This window comes from Schistocerca serialis, chromosome 9 (assembly GCF_023864345.2).
Source record: "Schistocerca serialis cubense isolate TAMUIC-IGC-003099 chromosome 9, iqSchSeri2.2, whole genome shotgun sequence".
NCBI lineage: Eukaryota > Metazoa > Arthropoda > Insecta > Orthoptera > Acrididae > Schistocerca > Schistocerca serialis.
In genome coordinates, this window is record NC_064646.1 from 488,588,622 (window position 1) to 488,608,309 (window position 19,688).

At 38.3% G+C, this 19,688-nt stretch overlaps 1 protein-coding gene across 1 annotated transcript in view; it reads right to left on the reverse strand.

The window, feature by feature from the left end:
- LOC126419136 (scavenger receptor class B member 1-like) overlaps positions 1 to 19,688 on the reverse strand; it is a 209,037-nt gene that overhangs the window by 14,137 nt on the left and 175,212 nt on the right. The window contains exons 5-7 of the mRNA XM_050086243.1: positions 16,557 to 16,757; positions 12,194 to 12,421; positions 1,032 to 1,194 (exon numbers count right to left, since the gene is read on the reverse strand). Coding sequence (XP_049942200.1) covers positions 1,032 to 1,194; positions 12,194 to 12,421; positions 16,557 to 16,757 — 592 coding nt within the window. The remainder of the gene's footprint in view (positions 1 to 1,031; positions 1,195 to 12,193; positions 12,422 to 16,556; positions 16,758 to 19,688) is intronic.

Here is a 19,688-nt window from a genome sequence, read left to right on the forward strand (position 1 = left end):
TGCAGTTGCCTAAAGAAAAACTAATGTACCCAGGCATGCACCTCATCACTGAAACAAATCGACTGCCTCAAATGACTTTCTTGAGGGCTCTAAAAATATGGAAATTGCATGGGGTGGAATTGAGATTTTATGGAGGATGTTTAAAGATTTCACAGCAAAATTCCTGTAGTGTAGTTTGAACACCTGGCCTGCCTACATGTTGCCGAGGTTGTTTTCAGCACACTGCAAAAGTTTCGCTTGGAAGCCCTCATACAGCCTCTATACAGTTCTGATCTCTCTCCATGTAATCTCCATATTTTTTGAGCCCTGAAGAAGGACGTTTGCAGCCATCAGTTTGTTTTGGACCTGCAGACCTGGATAAAATTGTAGTTCCCTAGGCATCCACAAACATTTTTCCATGAAGGCATTGCCCCTCTTGTCTCACAGTGGAATAAATGTATCAACAGCTGTGGCAGCTGCCTTTGAAATAATAATAAGTTTGCTAACTTTTTTCCATCTATCTCACTTTCATTTGACTGTCTCTTATATGAAGGCCTGAAGACTACAGCAGCCATAAATTGATTTCAGTTAGGAAACTGTTGTAATGCTAAGTGATGTTAATCATAATGTAGTTTTATAATCAAATAAATAATCAGCTACATTGAAGACTTTGTTAACTGTGCTGCATTACATATAAAGAGAGAGAGTACTGCCAAACACAGATACAAAAAAATAAAGGCAAAATGTCCCCCACCCCTCACACACACACACACACACACACACACACACACACACACACACAGAAGAATTAACTTTTGGTACCTTCACCCAACAAGAGCTACTAAAATATTTCAGTGAAGGAAAGACACAACTGTTTTACCAAGAACTACATTAATGTTAACTTATTCTTCCATTGCTTTTTAGTTGAACAACATAACTGTAAATGAAATTTTTCATTTATGACTATATTTATTTAAACAATTTACTTGGAATGTAATGTTTCTAAGATCAAGTGAAAACAGGGTGGCTTGAGTAAAAGTTATAGAACTTACCATAATAGCAGTCTGTTACATCAATTAAGCCCTCCTGGAGACAGTGCCCATTCCGACAAAAGCATTTGTTTCGTGGGTCTGTGCGACCATTATCCAAAACTCCATCTACGAACTTGTAGCTATAAGCATATAAACCATTCTTTACTGTACTTCCTGTACGAACCTGTAAAAGATTCATCAGGTGAAATGATCTGCAATGTAGGAAATATATATTTCACTTAAAAAAATCTATAAAATAGACTGACTGTAGTCAATGACTTCACTTGTGGCTCACAAGGTCTACATATGTGATGGTGATTATATGTTCAAGGGTTCTTAACATCTTGACCATCAGTCCCTCATTGCCCTGGAAATTCACATAAAATGATGTGAACTGAGAAAAGAAAAACAGTCATTGCCAACATGGTTGAAAATTCATGTGGTAGTGGCATAAGTCAGATGGTTAAATGGGAGGTACAACTCAGGGAACTAAAAACTATATCCACTTGAGGAAGAATACCCCAAGAAGGGCCATCACAGTCAGTACTACTAAACTCAAGACCGTGTGGAGTAGAGAGTCAGTTAGCTTAAACTGTTAGTTAAATGAAATTTCCATTAGATGAAACAAATTAAAAATGCATAACAGTGCAGAGGTAGAAAGTAGCTGGAGACCAGCTGGAGACCAGCTACACACTGTAGCTTTCTCCACACCCTTTCCTGAGACAGAATGTTAACATATATAAAATTTTACTACAAAATCCACTTGATTTTGTAAGCTGCTGTCCTGTCCGGAGTAGGGAGATAGACTGGTTGATGTTTCATCTCTGATTAGTGAGTAGTGTACATGTTATGAGAATGTGGGCTATCATGAGATGAACGCAACAGCTGCATGGAGGGAAATCCTCTTGATGCAAAACATCCTCATGAGTAAATCTGCAGTGGCCGATACACAGTCAGCACAGTATGATGGCATCTTTCTGTGAGGCCTGGAGAGAAGTATGTCACACCTTGGTGGTCCCCTGGGATGCTCTCAACTTGTTGAGGGTTACAGTAGCCTGCCATTCCATGCGATAAGTTTTTAAAATTTTATGTCGTAGTTGCAGCCATAGATCTGTGCCTAGTACTCTGAGTTCAAGTTCATCATAACCTCTGTGTTTCCTGCATGTCATATATGACACACAGAACTGATATAGATATGACATAATGGAAACACCTTGCTTGAGAGAATAAATCAGGAAAACAAATTGAATGTATCAGAAAAGTACTAAATCTAATCCAGGTGTGTCATTCATTATTCTAGACTTCTCTGATAGAAAGAACAGCATTGACTTCATCTCAATAATGCAAGAAAAGCTCAAATTAGTTCCCAGTTAATAGAACACACAAATAACCTTCATAGGAAGCATAAGCTATCTGGTATTCTGGCTCGATCTGAAATTGAATACACTGATGACAGGTAAGGATCATTTAGATGAGATAAACACTAATACATGAGAAGATAAAATAAATGCAATTGATGAAGTGGTTTGCATTGAAAAGGCAACATCACTCGTTCCTGCAGTACCACCAATGAGCCCTAACATCACTAAAATTGCAGTCACAGCCACTACAGCAGCCAAGATGAAGGATAATGCTACCACCCATATGTTATCCATAAATAATTTTTGTGGATATACATACCACAGTCAAAACCACCAGATAGGGACTGTCACTCACACACTAAAATATTTCATCTTTAAAAGTGTAAAATTTTCAGTATAGATGCACTATTGGGTGCTGCAGAAAAGTTACAGTGGTGTGTTTTAATGAACAATTGTCTCAAAAATAGGAAATGCTACTGTGTAACATACAGAACTGTTCACTAGCAACAAGTTTTTGTAGGTCAGACTATTATATATGTACATACCTGTGTGTGTGTGTGTGTGTGTGTGTGTGTGTGTGTAAAATTGGCTTATGAATGTGGTAAACAATAGTGCTGACCTGCTAAAATTCAGTACTAAAAAAAAAAAAAAAAAAAAAAAAAAAAAAAAAAAAAAAAAAAAAGGGTAGAAAATCCAAGATTCTCTTATTGTCGGATGGGATATCATGTGAAATTTGTGACTGGATTGAGGTTTTTTTGGTAGGGAGGACACAGCATGTTACCTTGGATGGCAAGTCATCGTCATATGTAGAAGCAACTTCGGGTGTACCTCAAGGAAGTGTGTTGGGACCCTTGTTGTCCATGTTGTGTATGTATGATCTTAGAGACAATATTAGTAGTAACATCACCCTTTTTGTAGATGACGCAGTTATTTATAATGAATTAAAATCTGAGAGAAGCTGCGTAAATATTCAGTCAGATCTTGACAAGATTTCATTGTGGTGTAAAAGTTGGCAACTTGCTCTAAATGTTCAGATGTGTAAAATTTTGCACTTCACAAAACAAAAAATGTCATATCCTATGACTATAACATAAATAAGTAACTGTTGCAATTCGCCAACTTACACAAATACCGTATTTACTCAAATCTAAGCCGCACTTTTTTTTCGCTTTTTGTAATCCAAAAAACCGGCTGCGGCTTAGAATCGAGTGCAAAGCAAGCGGAGGTTCTGAAAAATGTTGGTAGGTGCCGCCACAACTAACTTCTGCCGTCGAATATATGTAGCGCTACAAAGGCAAGCTTTGTAGGCACAAAGATAAATACTGGCGCCAAAACCTCTGCGCCAGTAAAAAAAAGAAGGGTGCAAGACGAGCTTTTTTTCTCCGCCCCGAGTTTTGACCACTGCATTTTCATACATTGTCCAACGAAGTAAATACAAATTCCGTGTTGCTCATCTTCGAATGTAGCAGAATTTCAATGTACTACGAAAATCCGACTGGTAAGACTGTTTGGGATGTTTGTCAATATGGCCAACTCTACGTACTCAATTTTTTCCTACCTGTGAGAAGAGATGGTCGCTAATAGGAACCTGATGAAATGTAAATCACATGCAGTGATATTCTTCACCATAAGAATAATACGAATATAAACATTGTGCCACGTATTTTTCATGTTTGCTGCTGTCTCATTTAAATCCTGTCTGACTAATAAACTACGAAACTAGAGTGAGACAACAGCAAACGCGGCAGGATATACGTATTGTGTCATGTTCATATTTGTATTATTCTTATGCCTAATAGTGATACAGTCAGAAATGAAGCACGGCAACTGACTAGATTTTTAAACCTAAGATGACTAATTTCTGTGCAGAATTTGATGTACTACAGAAGCGGCCGCAAAGATTTTCAAACGGAGAAAAATTTTCACCTAATTCTCGTTCAGAACATGTTCTATCATACGCAGTCTATTATTTGGTTCTTGTTGATCATTATCAAAGAAAGCATCAGTGTAAGTAACAACAAATAGCAGTCTCTTGCCATTGTTTTGCTAATGAGACGATTCCGTTTTTTTTTTTTTTTTAAAAAAAAAAGCGGTGGTGGTAGCGCGCACAAAAGCAAGCCATGCCGCGAGCCGCGACAGGTCGTAAACACGCACTATCAGAATGCGACTAACAATGCATGACACAGTACAGTAATGCATTTTCAGCTTAAGAGTGACGTAAACACCTATAACAAAGAAAACGGCAATTATCAGATCGAAGCAAACTAAGCAATCGATTTAAACCAGACGAAGCACGTGAAAAAGGAAGGGTACCTGAATAAATACGGAGGAACGCCTGATGCATAGCAATGGCTACCTGGTAAAGCTTAACTGCTATGCTTACGACTCGAACCAAACTACTGTAGCTGTATCGTCATTCATTCGACCTAAATTGTGTCTCATATTACAATGGACCAACTTTGTTTCGATTTGGAGGTGCGGCCTAAAACTATTCTCTCCCCATGAATTTCGAGTCTAAAATTACAGGTGTGGCTTAGATTCGGGAAATTTTTTTCCTTTATTTCGAGTCTCATTTTTCAGGTGCAGCTTAGATTGAGTGCGGCTTAGATTCGAGTAAATACGGTACCTGGGTGTAACACTTTGTAGTGATATGAAATGAAATGATCACATAGGTTCAGTCATGGGTAAAGCAGGTGGTAGACTTCAGTTTATTGGTAGAATACTGGGGAAGTGCAATCAGTCTACAAAAGAGATTGCTTACAAATCACTCATGTGTCCCATCCTTGAATATTGCTCAAGTTTGTGTGACACGTATGAGATAGGACTAACAGGGGATATTGAACACATACAGAGAAGGGCAGCACAGGTACTCACAGGTTTTTTTAATATGTGGGAGAGTGTGACAAAGATACTGAAGGAACTGAACTGACATACTCTTTAAGACACATGTAAACTATTCGTAGTAAGTCTATTAACAAAGTTTCAAGGACTGACTTTAAATAAATACACTAGGGATATACTATAACTCCCTGCATGTCACTCACATACGAATCACGAGGATAAAATTGGAGTAATTACTGCATGCATGGAGGCTTTCAAGTGGTCATTCTTCCCATGCTCCATACATGAATGGAACAAGAAGAAAGCCCAATAACTGGTACAATGGGGCACACCATCTGCCACATACCTCATGGTCATTTGCAGAGTATAGGTACAGATATAGATGGAGATGGAATAACCATAATATTGTGAAAATAATAGACTGCTACTCCCCATACAGGGAGTTGAGTTACAGAGTCACATGAAAAGACTGCTATTCATGTGAACTTTCAGTCAAAATGTCTTTTTCTAATGTAGAAAAAGACACACTCATATATAAAAAAAACAAAGATGGTGTGACCTACCAAACGAAAGTGCTGGCAGGTCGATAGACACACAAACAAACACAAACATACTCACAAAATTCAAGCTTTCGCAACCAACGGTTGCTTCATCAGGAAAGAGGGAAGGAGAGGGAAAGACGAAAGGATGTGGGTTTTAAGGGAGAGGGTAAGGAGTCATTCCAATCCTGGGAGCGGAAAGACTTACCTTAGGGGGGGAAAAAAGGACAGGTATACACTCGCACACACACACATATCCATCCGCACACACACAGACACAAGCAGACATTTGTAAAGGCAAAGAGTTTGGGCAGAGATGTCACTCGAGGCAGAAGTACAGAGGCATAGATGTTGAAAGACAGGTGACTTATGAGTGGCGGCAAATTGAAATTAGAAATTAGAGGTCATTAATTTCTAATTTCAATTTGCTGCCGCTAATACCTCACCTGTCTTTCAACAACATCTTTGCCTCTGTACTTCCGCCTCGAGTGACATCTCTGCCCAAACTCTTTGCCTTTACAAATGTCTGCTTGTGTCTGTGTATGTGCGGATGGATATGTGTGTGTGAGCGAGTGTATACCTGTCCTTCTTTCCCCCTAAGGTAAGTCTTTCCACTCCCGGGATTGGAATGACTCCTTACCCTCTCCCTTAAAACCCACATCCTTTCGTCTTTCCCTCTCCTTCCCTCTTTCCCGACGAAGCAACCATTTGTTGCAAAAGCTTGAATTTTGTGTGTATGTTTGTGTTTGTTTGTGTGTCTATTGACCTGCCAGCACTTTCGTTTGGTAAGTCACATCATCTTTGTTTTTAAATATATTTTTCCCACGTGGAATGTTTCCCTCTTTTTTTCATTGAAGCACAGTTCACACACACATGTCTGTGGCTGCTGAGTGCTGAGTCCAGCCCCAATAGCCAGAGACAGTGGCCATTTGTATGTGAGTTGTTCTTGCATGAATATGTGTATGTATTCTATGTCAAAAGAAGGCATTTTGACCAAAATCTCACTTATAGAGCAAGCAGTGTTTTCATAGCCTGTCTGTGACTCAACATCTCCATTGTACAAGGAATATCAATCTATCTTTGTCATAATATGTCAGTACTGAAAAAGACTTTTAGTGTTTAAAAATTGAAATTTTAATTAGAATACAAGGTATATAATGGTTAATGTTTACAATAATCCTAGCAGTAGTTCTAAGCTAGTTTTGGGAAAAAATGGATAGCATGCTAAATGCAGTTAGCAGTTGCAGCAGTAACTACAAAATAAGAATATGTTGTGATTTTAAAATCAATCATATTAAGGTACCAAAATTGAAAGAAGATCTTTCCTCAACATAAATCTCATATAATATGCCTTACAGAGTCAATAACCATAATAGAATTTCTAGAAACATAACTACTGTTATAGATTATACCATCACTCAGATTCAGGCAGATAGCTATACAACAATGGCTGAAAATTGCATGACTACTGATATCTAGTCATCTCAGTAGAAAAAAAATGTGAAGCCTAAGAAATCCTATATTAAATACCAACAATGAATGACAACAATGTAAGTACCTTCAACCCACAATCTGGCTAACAAGACTTCACAAGTGATAAAGGCAGTGTAAACAGTTCTAGCTTCTTCACAATTAGATATTGTGAATGTACTGAGGAGGCATTCCCATCAAAAATAGATGTGTAATAAATAAGAAAAGATGAAAAAAATGAATTACAAAGGGTATCACTGTTTTGAGCAACAGTAAACATAAAACGAAGTGCTTGTATAGAATTGTACTATAAGGAATATAAAAAACTACAACAAAATCAAATTGCACATTGAAATAGATATTGAAAAGTTCATCATAAACTCAGACAACAAGGCAAAAACAGTGTAGATGAACATGAATTCAGGAATGGAACAAGGGATACACAAAAGTGGTAGCCCCAAGGAAATCAGGTGAGCAATTCTTCATGAACAAACTTGAAAACTATTGCCAAAGCATGTAATGATTACTTTAATAAATGTATGCACAAATCTAACAAAGAATATGTCACCTCTTACAACAACTGCTATACCACTAAATGTTTTACTAGAGAAAAATGTCCACTAAGAAATTCCATACATTTGTTTCCTGTAAGTGGTAAAGAAGTCATGATAATCATAAATTAGTTGAAAAACATGATCCAAGACATCAATGGTATCTCAGATAAGACTATCAAACTGTCACCTAATTTTATTTTTAAAACCCTGAGCAACATGATTAATAAAGTCATCACAGGAGGACTGTACTCTGAGAGTTAAAAAACGGTTAGGATGTTACCACTGTACAAAGAAGGTGGTTGTATGGCACCTGAAAACTAAAGTTAGTATTATATATAAAAAAATCTCTGAACATTTTCTGTGAAATACACTCCTGGAAATTGAAATAAGAACACCGTGAATTCATTGTCCCAGGAAGGGGAAACTTTATTGGTCAGATACATCACATGATCACACTGACAGAACCACAGGCACATAGACACAGGCAACAGAGCATGCACAATGTCGGCAGTAGTACAGTGTATATCCACCTTTCGCAGCAATGCAGGCTGCTATTCTCCCATGGAGACGATCGTAGAGATGCTGGATGTAGTCCTGTGGAATGGCTTGCCATGCCATTTCCACCTGGCGCCTCAGTTGGACCAGCGTTCGTGCTGGACGTGCAGACCGCGTGAGACGACACTTCATCCAGTCCCAAACATGCTCAATGGGGGACAGATCCGGAGATCTTGCTGGCCAGGGTAGTTGACTTACACCTTCTAGAGCACGTTGGGTGGCACGGGATACATGCGGACGTGCATTGTCCTGTTGGAACAGCAAGTTTCCTTGCCGGTCTAGGAATGGTAGAACGATGGGTTCGATGACGGTTTGGATGTACCGTGCACTATTCAGTGTCCCCTCGACGATCACCAGTGGTGTACGGCCAGTGTAGGAGATCGCTCCCCACACCATGAAGCCGGGTGTTGGCCCTGTGTGCCTCGGTCGTATGCAGTCCTGATTGTGGCGCTGACCTGCACGGCGCCAAACACGCATACGACCATCATTGGCACCAAGGCAGAAGCGACTCTCATCGCTGAAGACGACACGTTTCCATTCGTCCCTCCATTCACGCCTGTCGTGACACCACTGGAGGCGGGCTGCACGATGTTGGGGCGTGAGCGGAAGACGGCCTAACGGTGTGCGGGACCGTAGCCCAGCTTCATGGAGACGGTTGCGAATGGTCCTCGCCGATACCCCAGGAGCAACAGTGTCCCTAATTTGCTGGGAAGTGGCGGTGCGGTCCCTACGGCACTGCGTAGGATCCTACGGTCTTGGCGTGCATCCGTGCGTCGCTGCGGTCCGGTCCCAGGTCGACGGGCACGTGCACCTTCCGCCGACCATTGGCGACAACATCGATGTACTGTGGAGACCTCACGCCCCACGTGTTGAGCAATTCGGCGGTACTTCCACCCGGCCTCCCGCATGCCCACTATACGCCCTCGCTCAAAGTCCGTCAACTGCACATACGGTTCATGTCCACGCTGTCGCGGCATGCTACCAGTGTTAAAGACTGCGATGGAGCTCCGTATGCCACGGCAAACTGGCTGACACTGACGGCGGCGGTGCACAAATGCTGCGCAGCTAGCGCCATTCGACGGCCAACACCGCGGTTCCTGGTGTGTCCGCTGTGCCGTGCGTGTGATCATTGCTTGTACAGCCCTCTCGCAGTGTCCGGAGCAAGTATGGTGGGTCTGACACACCGGTGTCAATGTGTTCTTTTTTCCATTTCCAGGAGTGTAGATTAATAAACATCCTTATATCATGGAATATGCCCCCCCCCCTTTTATTTTTTAAAAAGAATCTACTACTTCAGTGACCCAATGATTTGTTGATTATACACTACAAACACTGGACAAGGAAGAATTAACAAATGGTGTATTCTGCAACCCATCACAAAAGCTTTTTATTTGGTTAATCACATGATTCTTTTTGAAGACATAAAATTCTGTGAGTGCAAGACACTGCTTTCAATCTGATACAATCATACTTAATGAACACTATCAGAAGTAGAAATATTACATGAGGAGGGTAATAAATATTATTCAAAGATGGGGAACATCCTAAACAGTGTGCTACAGGAAAATGTTAGAGGGCAACTACTTTCCTTAGAATATATTAGGAATGTTCCTGATGAAATACAACAAAAATCCATCATATTTTCAGATGATACCTGTGTTTTTATTGAGGGGATGGATCTGGAAGAGCTACACATTGAGCTAAAAGAGTTTTACTTACGCAAGATAACTGCTTTAGAAACTGAAAACTGATGCTAAAATACACAAATTAAGATAAGAGCAGCAAGGGTAGTGTACAGATATAATTATGATGAAAGAAATGTCTCACATTTAGCTGCATCAGAGCACTGAGTGAACTCAATGGTGCAGATGAAAATTTGTGACAGGCAAAGAGTCGAATGTTCATTTCCCGCTTTATGCAAGTAATTGCCTCAGCCACTTCAGCTGTCCAAGTTCATCCCCTGCCTGACCCATATCTTCATATGCCGCCAGCTAGAGAGAAATGCCCCCTGTCAATTAACCCACATGCTTGCTGCCTAGCTATATTCCCACAAGGATTCAGGTACTGTTGTGCATCCACACTGAAATATCATAATTCTGTGTGAAATATATAAATGTTATACAGCGATGGTGTCTATGTTCTTTGACTTGTATGTTTAAAAGAACAGAAATCATCCATATATAAAACTTAATTATGTATATAGACAGTTCATTCATCCCAGGAATTGAGAATTTCAATGATTTTTGCTCGTTATCGATATCTATACTGCAAAATATCGAACTGTGTGACATAAATGGCTATATCTTTTGACTGTATTGACATAGAAATGTAAATATTTTACATTACCATGGAAACGTAGACTATAGGATGTGGCACAAATTCCTACCCATTCCTGAGAAAAAGTGTTTTTACAGTAGGACAGACAGACAGACAACAGACAACAAAGTGATCCTATAATGGGTTTTGTTTTTACCAATTCTGTAGGGCACCTTAAAAAAGCAGCATCATAAGCCTTAAAAGCAGTTAACCAACACAGTAGAAGCCAGAGCTAAAAATCAATAAACTTGAGCAAGTATCTTTGTAACATTTTTGGGTCACCACCTTTATGATAAATTAACATAGACAGAGCAAATCAAAACTGGAAGTAGTAAATTAAATTCAGTCTACTATGCATTATGGAAGTCAGCTGACATAGTTGGTATTGAACTCCTTAAAACATTTTACTGTATACACTTTGAATCCATTTCATTATAAGGAACAGAATATCCAGGTCTTCATTTAATGATACAACATGTATCAATTGCAATACATCAAATGGCTGAATAAATAAATAAAAATAAATAATATATTCTTCATATCTCTCCATGGCATCATAGACTTGAGCCACAATTCCTCTGCATGCTCCTCTCCAGAGCTGAATGCTTACATCTCTTTACTGAGATACAATACTACTTCAGTTTATCTAGCTTACTGAAATCTTTCTACATGCTTTCACTGCCCTTTGCGATTTGGTTATCATTTTTGCTGCAACTACCTCATGGGCAAAGATACCAGTTCCAATGTGAACATCCTCAAAGAAGTCAAGTCTGTTCATTGCCATTAACTCCAACATATTTCCATGATGAGTAGGCTTCTGTACTATCTGTTCTAGTCAGTTTTCAGAGAAGGCATTTAATGTTATTTTGCAGGGTGTCTTGTCTTACATACCACTTACAAAACGAATTCATAGGAGGAAAAAATTATTATTCTGAAAAAGAAAAATTGGTCAAATGTTTTGTAAAATGTTTTACTTTTATACAAAATATTTCACAAAACATTTGAATGACGTTTTTCAATTTTTTTATTTTCAAGTTTTGTTAAGAAAGCCTGGTTTTACTGAAACCTCATTCAGGAATATGTGGGATATGATACCTCATTGGACTAAAACCGAAGTGGTTACTAGGCAGATGAGGGTGTCAGAACTTTAAAGATTTTCTTGTGATTGATGGGAATAAATTGTTCATATTGCAACAATATTTTCTCCTAATATTATAATGGAGGGAGCTATAGACTCTTACTGAGACAAAGATATTAGAAATAATAAGTAGATTATTGAAAGTTGTTAGCAACAATCAGGGCTGAAGGACAGGGGTTGAGTAAAACACATGAAACTATTTTATTTTTCAAAACACTGACACCTTGAAAAGAGTTAAACATAAAGAAGGGAGAATAATGGTACATTTTCAGGAAATTTCAAATGTCTGCTCCATCAATTAATAAGGTGTTCTTTTTTACTCTGATTCAGTGAAAAATACAATTTTTAGCTACATATTTAGCAGTAACCAGAAAACAAATAAAATCATAAATACAGAGTTATGACTCACCATGGGCATTGCACGACACACAGACTTGCGATACATGAGCAATGTGTCATTGGGATTGATGAGTGATGGAAATTTGGAAGCGTCACTGGCACCCACAACACTGCTGCAGTGATCTCCATGCCAATGTGGCAGGTGCTGCGAGCCACGGTACGTGTCAATTAAGCCTGCCTTCCCCAGATGTTTTGACCCTGTGAAGATTGTTGCTGTGTCACCTGAGAAGTCGTACATCTGTAAACAGAGTGGTATGTTACACCAGAACTCTCTTCTCAGGCACCGTTTTCACTATTCATTCATTCACACATTCTGTTCTGTAATTGTCATAACATAGAGCCTTCAAGGATTTGAAATTTTGTTTCTCTAAACTATACTAACTACAAATTTTGGCTACAGTTAATCTACTCATGCTGATGATAATGAGTCTTACTTCTAGACTACTCTGTGCATGATTATATATGTTTATTAGGACACAAAAAAGCTACTTCAAAAAAGGCCATATTACTCCTCTTAAAACACTACAGTGACACAAGCATTTATGTTACATTCCACAGAACACTCTCACCTGCCTACATATTGGCAAACTCAAGAATTCTTTAATACAAACAGTAGCATTATATATATAAAACAAGTCCAAATATTCTTATAAATTGTAGTAGCAGTGATTAATAGTGTTGGTGTGACTCAGACAGCCTCTGCTGTGTCAACTTCCCCTTCCTGTGGTGGAGCCTATTGCCACAAATGAGGCTCTGACAGCTGAGTACACAAAGGGAATTGTAGGAAATAACATTCCCTCCCCACGTGTAACACCTTGATTGGGAGCAACTGCACAGGCTCAAAGGTGGCAGCCCACCATGGCAATCAGCTGTTGCAGGCTAGTAACCTGTAAATGCTTGAAATCAATATGTCTATATCCTGTGCAGTTGAAAATGTTACGTGGAAAGAACACTTGTCAGTAGACCTCCATATCAACTCTTAATTTCTGTATTTTTCTCATTGTGATCATTTTATGAGACATATATGAGAGGAAATAGTATGTTGCCCAGCTCTTCCCAGAATGTATTGTCCTGGACTTTCATAGTAAGCCTCTACCTGATGCACAATGCTTCTCTTGTAGCATCTGCCATTGGAGTTTCTTGCATATTTCTGTAACACTCTCACACCGAATACGTGAACTTGTGATGAAATGCATCACTCTTTGTTGGGTCTTCTCTAACTCTTCTATTAATCCTACCTGGTATGGATCATACCAGTATGTTGAGCAATATTCAAGAATCAGTCTAACATTTGTTTAGCTAGCCACTTTATCCTGCACAAGTTACATTTCCTTAAAATTTTTCCTATGGATATCAGTCTGTCATCTACTTTTTCAGCAATTTGTTTTATGTAGGCATTCCACTTGAGGTTGATTTGGATGTTTACTCTTAGATACTTTTGGTAGAGACTGTTTCCAACAGTCTTTTCATCACTGGTGTAGTTTTACAGCAGTGAATTTATTCTCCTACATATGTTACATTTATTCAATGTATGAATACATGATCTTGCACCATTTTCAGTCATTACAGAAACCTTTTCAGACACCAAACTGAGCTGTAGTTACAACTTTACTTTCAGAGAAGTGGTTCACTACTCTGTTGTAAGTTAACTTATCAAAGTTTTGAGGAACTGGAATCTGTTTACATTTATTTTATGTATTTATTTATTTATTCATCTGTGGAACAATAAATATTGTATGGATGTCATCAGTTTACAACACATGAGCACACATTTACATTTACAATGAAACAGGTTTCTCATATTTTGTGTAGTTTTTATAACTAGTCTTACACACATTTATAATTACATAATATTTTGGTGATAATGTCATATGTTGCTAATAATCTACATCTATGTTAAATATTCTTTTACAGTATAACAACTTTTACTTACTAAAAAGGTTTTAAGCTTTTGTCTGAAAGTGAGGGGCTCATTAATTTCTTTAATTTCTTGTGGTAATTTGTTATACAGTTTTATCCCATTATAAAATATACTTTTTTGCGTCTTTGCCTTGTTCTTTCTATCTAGATGGAGGTGCTGACAAGCTCTTGTTTCATGGTCATGTATTAGGCTGTTTGTGTTGTACATGTTGAGATTTTTCTTAATGAACATTATGTTCTGAAAGATATACTCACAAGAAACAGTTAGAATGCCTAGCTTTCTAAATAATCCTAGACAGTGGACCCTGTTGTTGCTGTTTGTTATTATCCTTATGGCTTTTTTTGTACTTTGAACACAGTTTGTACGTTACTGGCACTTGTTCCCCAAAACATGATCCCATAGCTGAGGACTCAGTGTAGATATCTGTAATATGTTATTTTAAGACAGGTATTACTGCATACCGGTGCAAGGATTCTAAGAGCATAGCATGCTGTGGATAATTTCTTTTCCAAAATGTTGACATGGTTTGTCCATTTCAGTTGGCTGTCTACATTCATCCCTAAGAATTTGGTACTTGTTACACATTCTAATTCATTATTATTAACTTTTATTCTAGTGGCATTGCATTTTTTGTTCAATTGGAAGTTAGTATAGTTAGTTTTCTTTACATTTAGGGCTACTTTATTTTTTAATGACCAGTTGTGGACATCATTGAGAGCCTCGTTCGCTCTTTCTGATAGTTGTGTTGGATTTTCACCTGTTATTACTATGTTGCTGTCAACATAATCACCCACTTGAACTTAAGGTGCATACACAAAGAAAGCAAGTTAATCTGCATAGGAGAGACCATTGTGAGGCAGCTTGAACTGCTGTAAGAAATATGTCTGTGTTATCTAATGGAGCAGCACAGAGTGGTAGCAGGATGTCAGCACAGGCAGCAGCAGAAACACACCAGCCTATGAGCCGGAATGTATGACACATTGTTTGCCAGGATCTTGATATAATGGGTCATATTTAGTGCATTTACTTACACTCAGGCACGCTAATGATAATGAAATATTTGTAACATCCCTTGAATTTCATAAACAGTTTGAGATGTGAAAACAAGTTTTTGGTAAATGGCAGCACACAAATAGGATATTATTTTTGCATGTGGTTTAAATGTAGAACTTTCTTATCTACTTCAATATGCGAGTATTTACAGACTTTTTGAACAGAATAATATCATTTTTTAAGTATGAGCAATAATTGGCAAAATGAAAATTAGTGTGGCTTTGCAACAGCTTAAGTGAAGAAATTACATGCTTATTTTTATACTGAAAATGTGCTTTTCTCATAAGCTGTTGACCTGACATGTTCTCAGTTCCTCATTTAATAAACCACTATTTTATGTTTCTGTCACAATTTCAGCTGCATTAGCATGTTAGCAATGTGGCATTTCATAAATTATATAGAACAGTTCTATCCTTTCACAAACCACCCTGACAATTTCCAATACATGACTTGGGCTGCTTTTCCACCAAATTCAACAACAATCTTAAGAATATGAGATACCTGACATGCAGTAAGGAAATACTTCTGCAGTTGTGCAATATCTTTGTCACCTATATATTATAGTACACTACCAGAATGAGTGCTTCTTCCTAGCCATTCCAAGCAGAAGTCTGTTGTTTTGTATATATTACCCCCTGTCACCAGACCACCTCTTGTAAGTTTTTCAGTGCAGATGATATCATTAGCTATAGTCTTACTGATCTTTGATTTCATTCTGGTGGCTTTTTGACCTCAACTGTTCTCTCTGCAGTAATTCAGAGTTAAAACTTCTGTGAAAGTTTCTATGTTCAGCAATTTTTGAGAAACTCTGACTCTACTTTCTTACTTTCAGGTTGCTATCATGCCTTTCACAAAGGCACTTTATGGTCACTTGTCATAATCTTCACCACCTGTAGCTTTTTCCCCCAGTGACTCTTCCACTTCTTTCAGATTTTCATTCTGCTTTTTCCCAATGCACTTATTACTATTTTAGCAATTGTTCTGTATTACATATTTTCAGGTACTCATCATTCTTCCCTGTCTATAGCCTGCTGTTATCAGCCTAATATCTCAGATATTATAAAACAATGCCAAACACACCAAAAATTAAACACAAGAAAATTTGAAAATAAATTAGAAAAAGGTGTCCTGTTGAACACTTTTACTTCAATGATGTATGAACTATTCTCAGGGCAGACAGAAGTCTTTAGCATATGCACCTTTGAACCCAAACACCAAACTGAAAACATATGTATCTGTAATCTGCTTTTGGTGTTAAGCATTTCAGACAGGCCTCAAGTAAATTCTCACTAAACTCTCTCTGTCTCTGTGTGTGCGTGTGCGTGCGTGTGTGCGTGCGCGTGCGCGTGCGCATGCGTGTGCGCGTGTGCGTGTGCGCATGTGCGCGCGTGTAACTTACCCGGTCGACAAGGCCAACTTTTCCAAAGTAGATCCAAGAAGGCATCAATGTATTGCCGAGCGTAGTCAGTGTGCTCTCGTAGCCAAACATGAACTCACGTGCCGTCATTCGCACCAGAGGCTGTGAGTTGGTCTGTCCAATCACGAGATTCAGCCCCATTTTCATGAAGAATGAAGAGTCCTTCATGACGTGTGTAATACTCTGTGTGAAAGAAGGCAGTGTAGTGAGAGGCATATCATTCTGACAGGCTGAATACGGCTACTAAGGTACACTCATTAACATGTGAGGATAATTTGCCTTTTAAATTTTGCACAGATTTGTTGGGCAGCTGATTGCAACTTATGGAAAATGTGGCACACTGTTACACTTAGTAAGAGATACTGAGAAATAGGTTGAAAGTTTACTATGCATGGTGTAACAATCAATCACATTATGACAGTAGAAATCCAGGATTATAGCTTTAAATAATCAGGGATGTTGTTATACAGGAGTAGTATTATTAACACTTATAATAATTTATTATGTAATCCAATTAGCATGAAGTTTTGTGTTAACTATTTAGATACATCCAATTATTGTTAGTTCAATATTGAATGATAACTTACTATTTGTAAATCGTTGTAGACTTTTCTTTCACAGTTTTATTAGGAGTAACTAAAATATTTATGATTCTAGTGGGCAATGTATACAGCAGATACAAGGTATGCTCAAATTACACCAACAAACTATTAACCTCAGGGTCTTCTTGGAGAATCTGTCACATGAAATTAACAAAATGACAATAAAAAACTTTATAGTGACTACTTGTAAACTAATACACACTACAATAACTCAAAAATTATCCACACTTTAGTTAATTGATATAAAAAACAAGCAAGGTTCAAAGTATATTTTTCTCATTGGAAACAGTATGCCCATATGCAGGCAGTCATCTTTACACACAATTACTCAGGCAGTGAGCTGGAGGTATTACTATCATCAGTGCAGACAATAGAGGGGAAATGATGGAAATATTAATCAACAATCATTACTACAAAAGACAGGAGCAGTAAGTTTTCAATATAAATTCAATGTGAGGTAACACAGCAAGTTATTTGTACTGACTTGCACAATACAACTTGCATACAGAGGAAAAATAGGGCAAGAAATATGATGCATATTACATGAAGATGTGATTCAACGTGCAATTTCTGTATATGAAAATCCACTGAGAGTCATTGAGAAGGAGGACAGATCTATATGTCCTGTGTTAGATTCCAGACAGACCAGCACAATCATGCCACCATAGATGGACAAGCCGGAGAAACTAGAAGAACTATTTCAGAGATTTTATAGGGTGAAAGTCTTCTTGTTGATTGATCTCAGATTAAGCTTCTAGCAGATAGGAGTACATCCATTTTGCCACAAATACACAGCTTTACTATCAATGACTCCCCTTCAACCAAAACAAATCTTTGGTTATGTTAATTGCAAAAGAAACTTGGAAGGATCAAACAGAACACTAAAGGTATTGATCAGTGCTCTGAGGAACCACAGAATAACCATAAATTTAGAGAAATCTTATTTTGGAACATGAAAATAATTTCACCAAATTCAGAAAAGTTAGTATAGGCAATCACACAGTTCTCAACACCTTCCATCAGAAAGGATTTAAGAAAATTTCTTAGAGTTTCTTAGAGCTTTTTATAAAAAGCTCATCAAAATGGACATGTTAGCTCTGAGACTCTGTGCATTAATGAGAAAAAAAGACTCCAGGAGTGTGGTATGCAAATAAAGATAGAGAATTTCAGGCACTGAAACATACATTGGTAATAGCACCAATACTGTCATCCCGATTTATCAGATGTCCGCCCCTGGTAGCTGAGAGTGGTCAGCGCAATGGAATGTCATACCTAATGCCTTGGGTTCGATTCCCGGCTGGGTCAGAGATTTTCTCCAATCAGGGACTGGGTGTTGTATTGTACTAATCATCATCATTTCATCCCCATCAACACCCAAGTCACCGACGTGGTGTCAACTCGAAAGACCTGCACCTGGCAAACGGTCTACCCGACAGGAGGCCGTAGCCACATGGCATTTCCATTTCCATCTATCAGATGGTTTTGCATGGCCACTGATTTAGTCAAGATGGGAATCAGAGTCACCATATTCCAGGACATTGAGGAAAATAGAGAGAGTGAAGAAGACAACGGCATGTGGTATTGTGTGCTATCAAAGCATGACAAGAACTACCCAGTGACTGAGATCAAGACTTTACTGTGGTTTGGGGCTTTAAGAAGTTCAGCTATTTATTCTTTCGACACAAAACCAGAAGGGAAAACATACATACATACATACACACACACACACACACACACACACACACACACACAGAGATGATGCATTCTCATGCTCATTAGTGGGCCAGATGGAAGGGTCAGAGAGGACATTGGAGATTCTCGTTTTAGTCAATCTGAGAAAATGTCATCTGAGAACTTCATCACTACTTCAATGCAGAATATAGCACTCATAGGGCTAAAGGAGAAATGGTGAAATAGAGGAGAAGCCAATATCAGACTATTTTATTTATTTAGGAAGAGAATCCTTTTTTGCTGGAAGAGGTCACTGACTCACTGTCGGCCCTTTGAATACCAGAAGAAATAATAAAGTAATATGGTATACACACCTCAGATATGTGCATTTTGGGATGAAGAAATGATTTCTGAAATTGTAAAACTTATTCCACTTTAATAACATGAAACTTAGGATAAGAAATGTCTCTCCACTAGCAAAGCATGTCACAAGGCAAAATGAAGTACACAGACAATTTAAGTGCTGCTCTATCCTATTGCACCCAATAAGTTGCATCAGTCACAGCAGAAGACTTAATGGGACCAAATCTTGTGACATAGTGTGGCTTTTGGTCCATACTAGTAGTTGAACTCAGATCTAAATTTGTCATGCTCACACCATTAAGTAGGGCTACTGCACTCACTGTATCAAAGACACTGTACAGTGACTTCTTGGTACAAATAGGGTGTGTAGTTAGGATAATCTCAGGTAATGGACCTCAGTTTAAATGGGAGTGATGAAAAACAATTATGAGGAGGCACAGGACACAGTTGATGTATATCTCAGTGTACCATCCAAGTT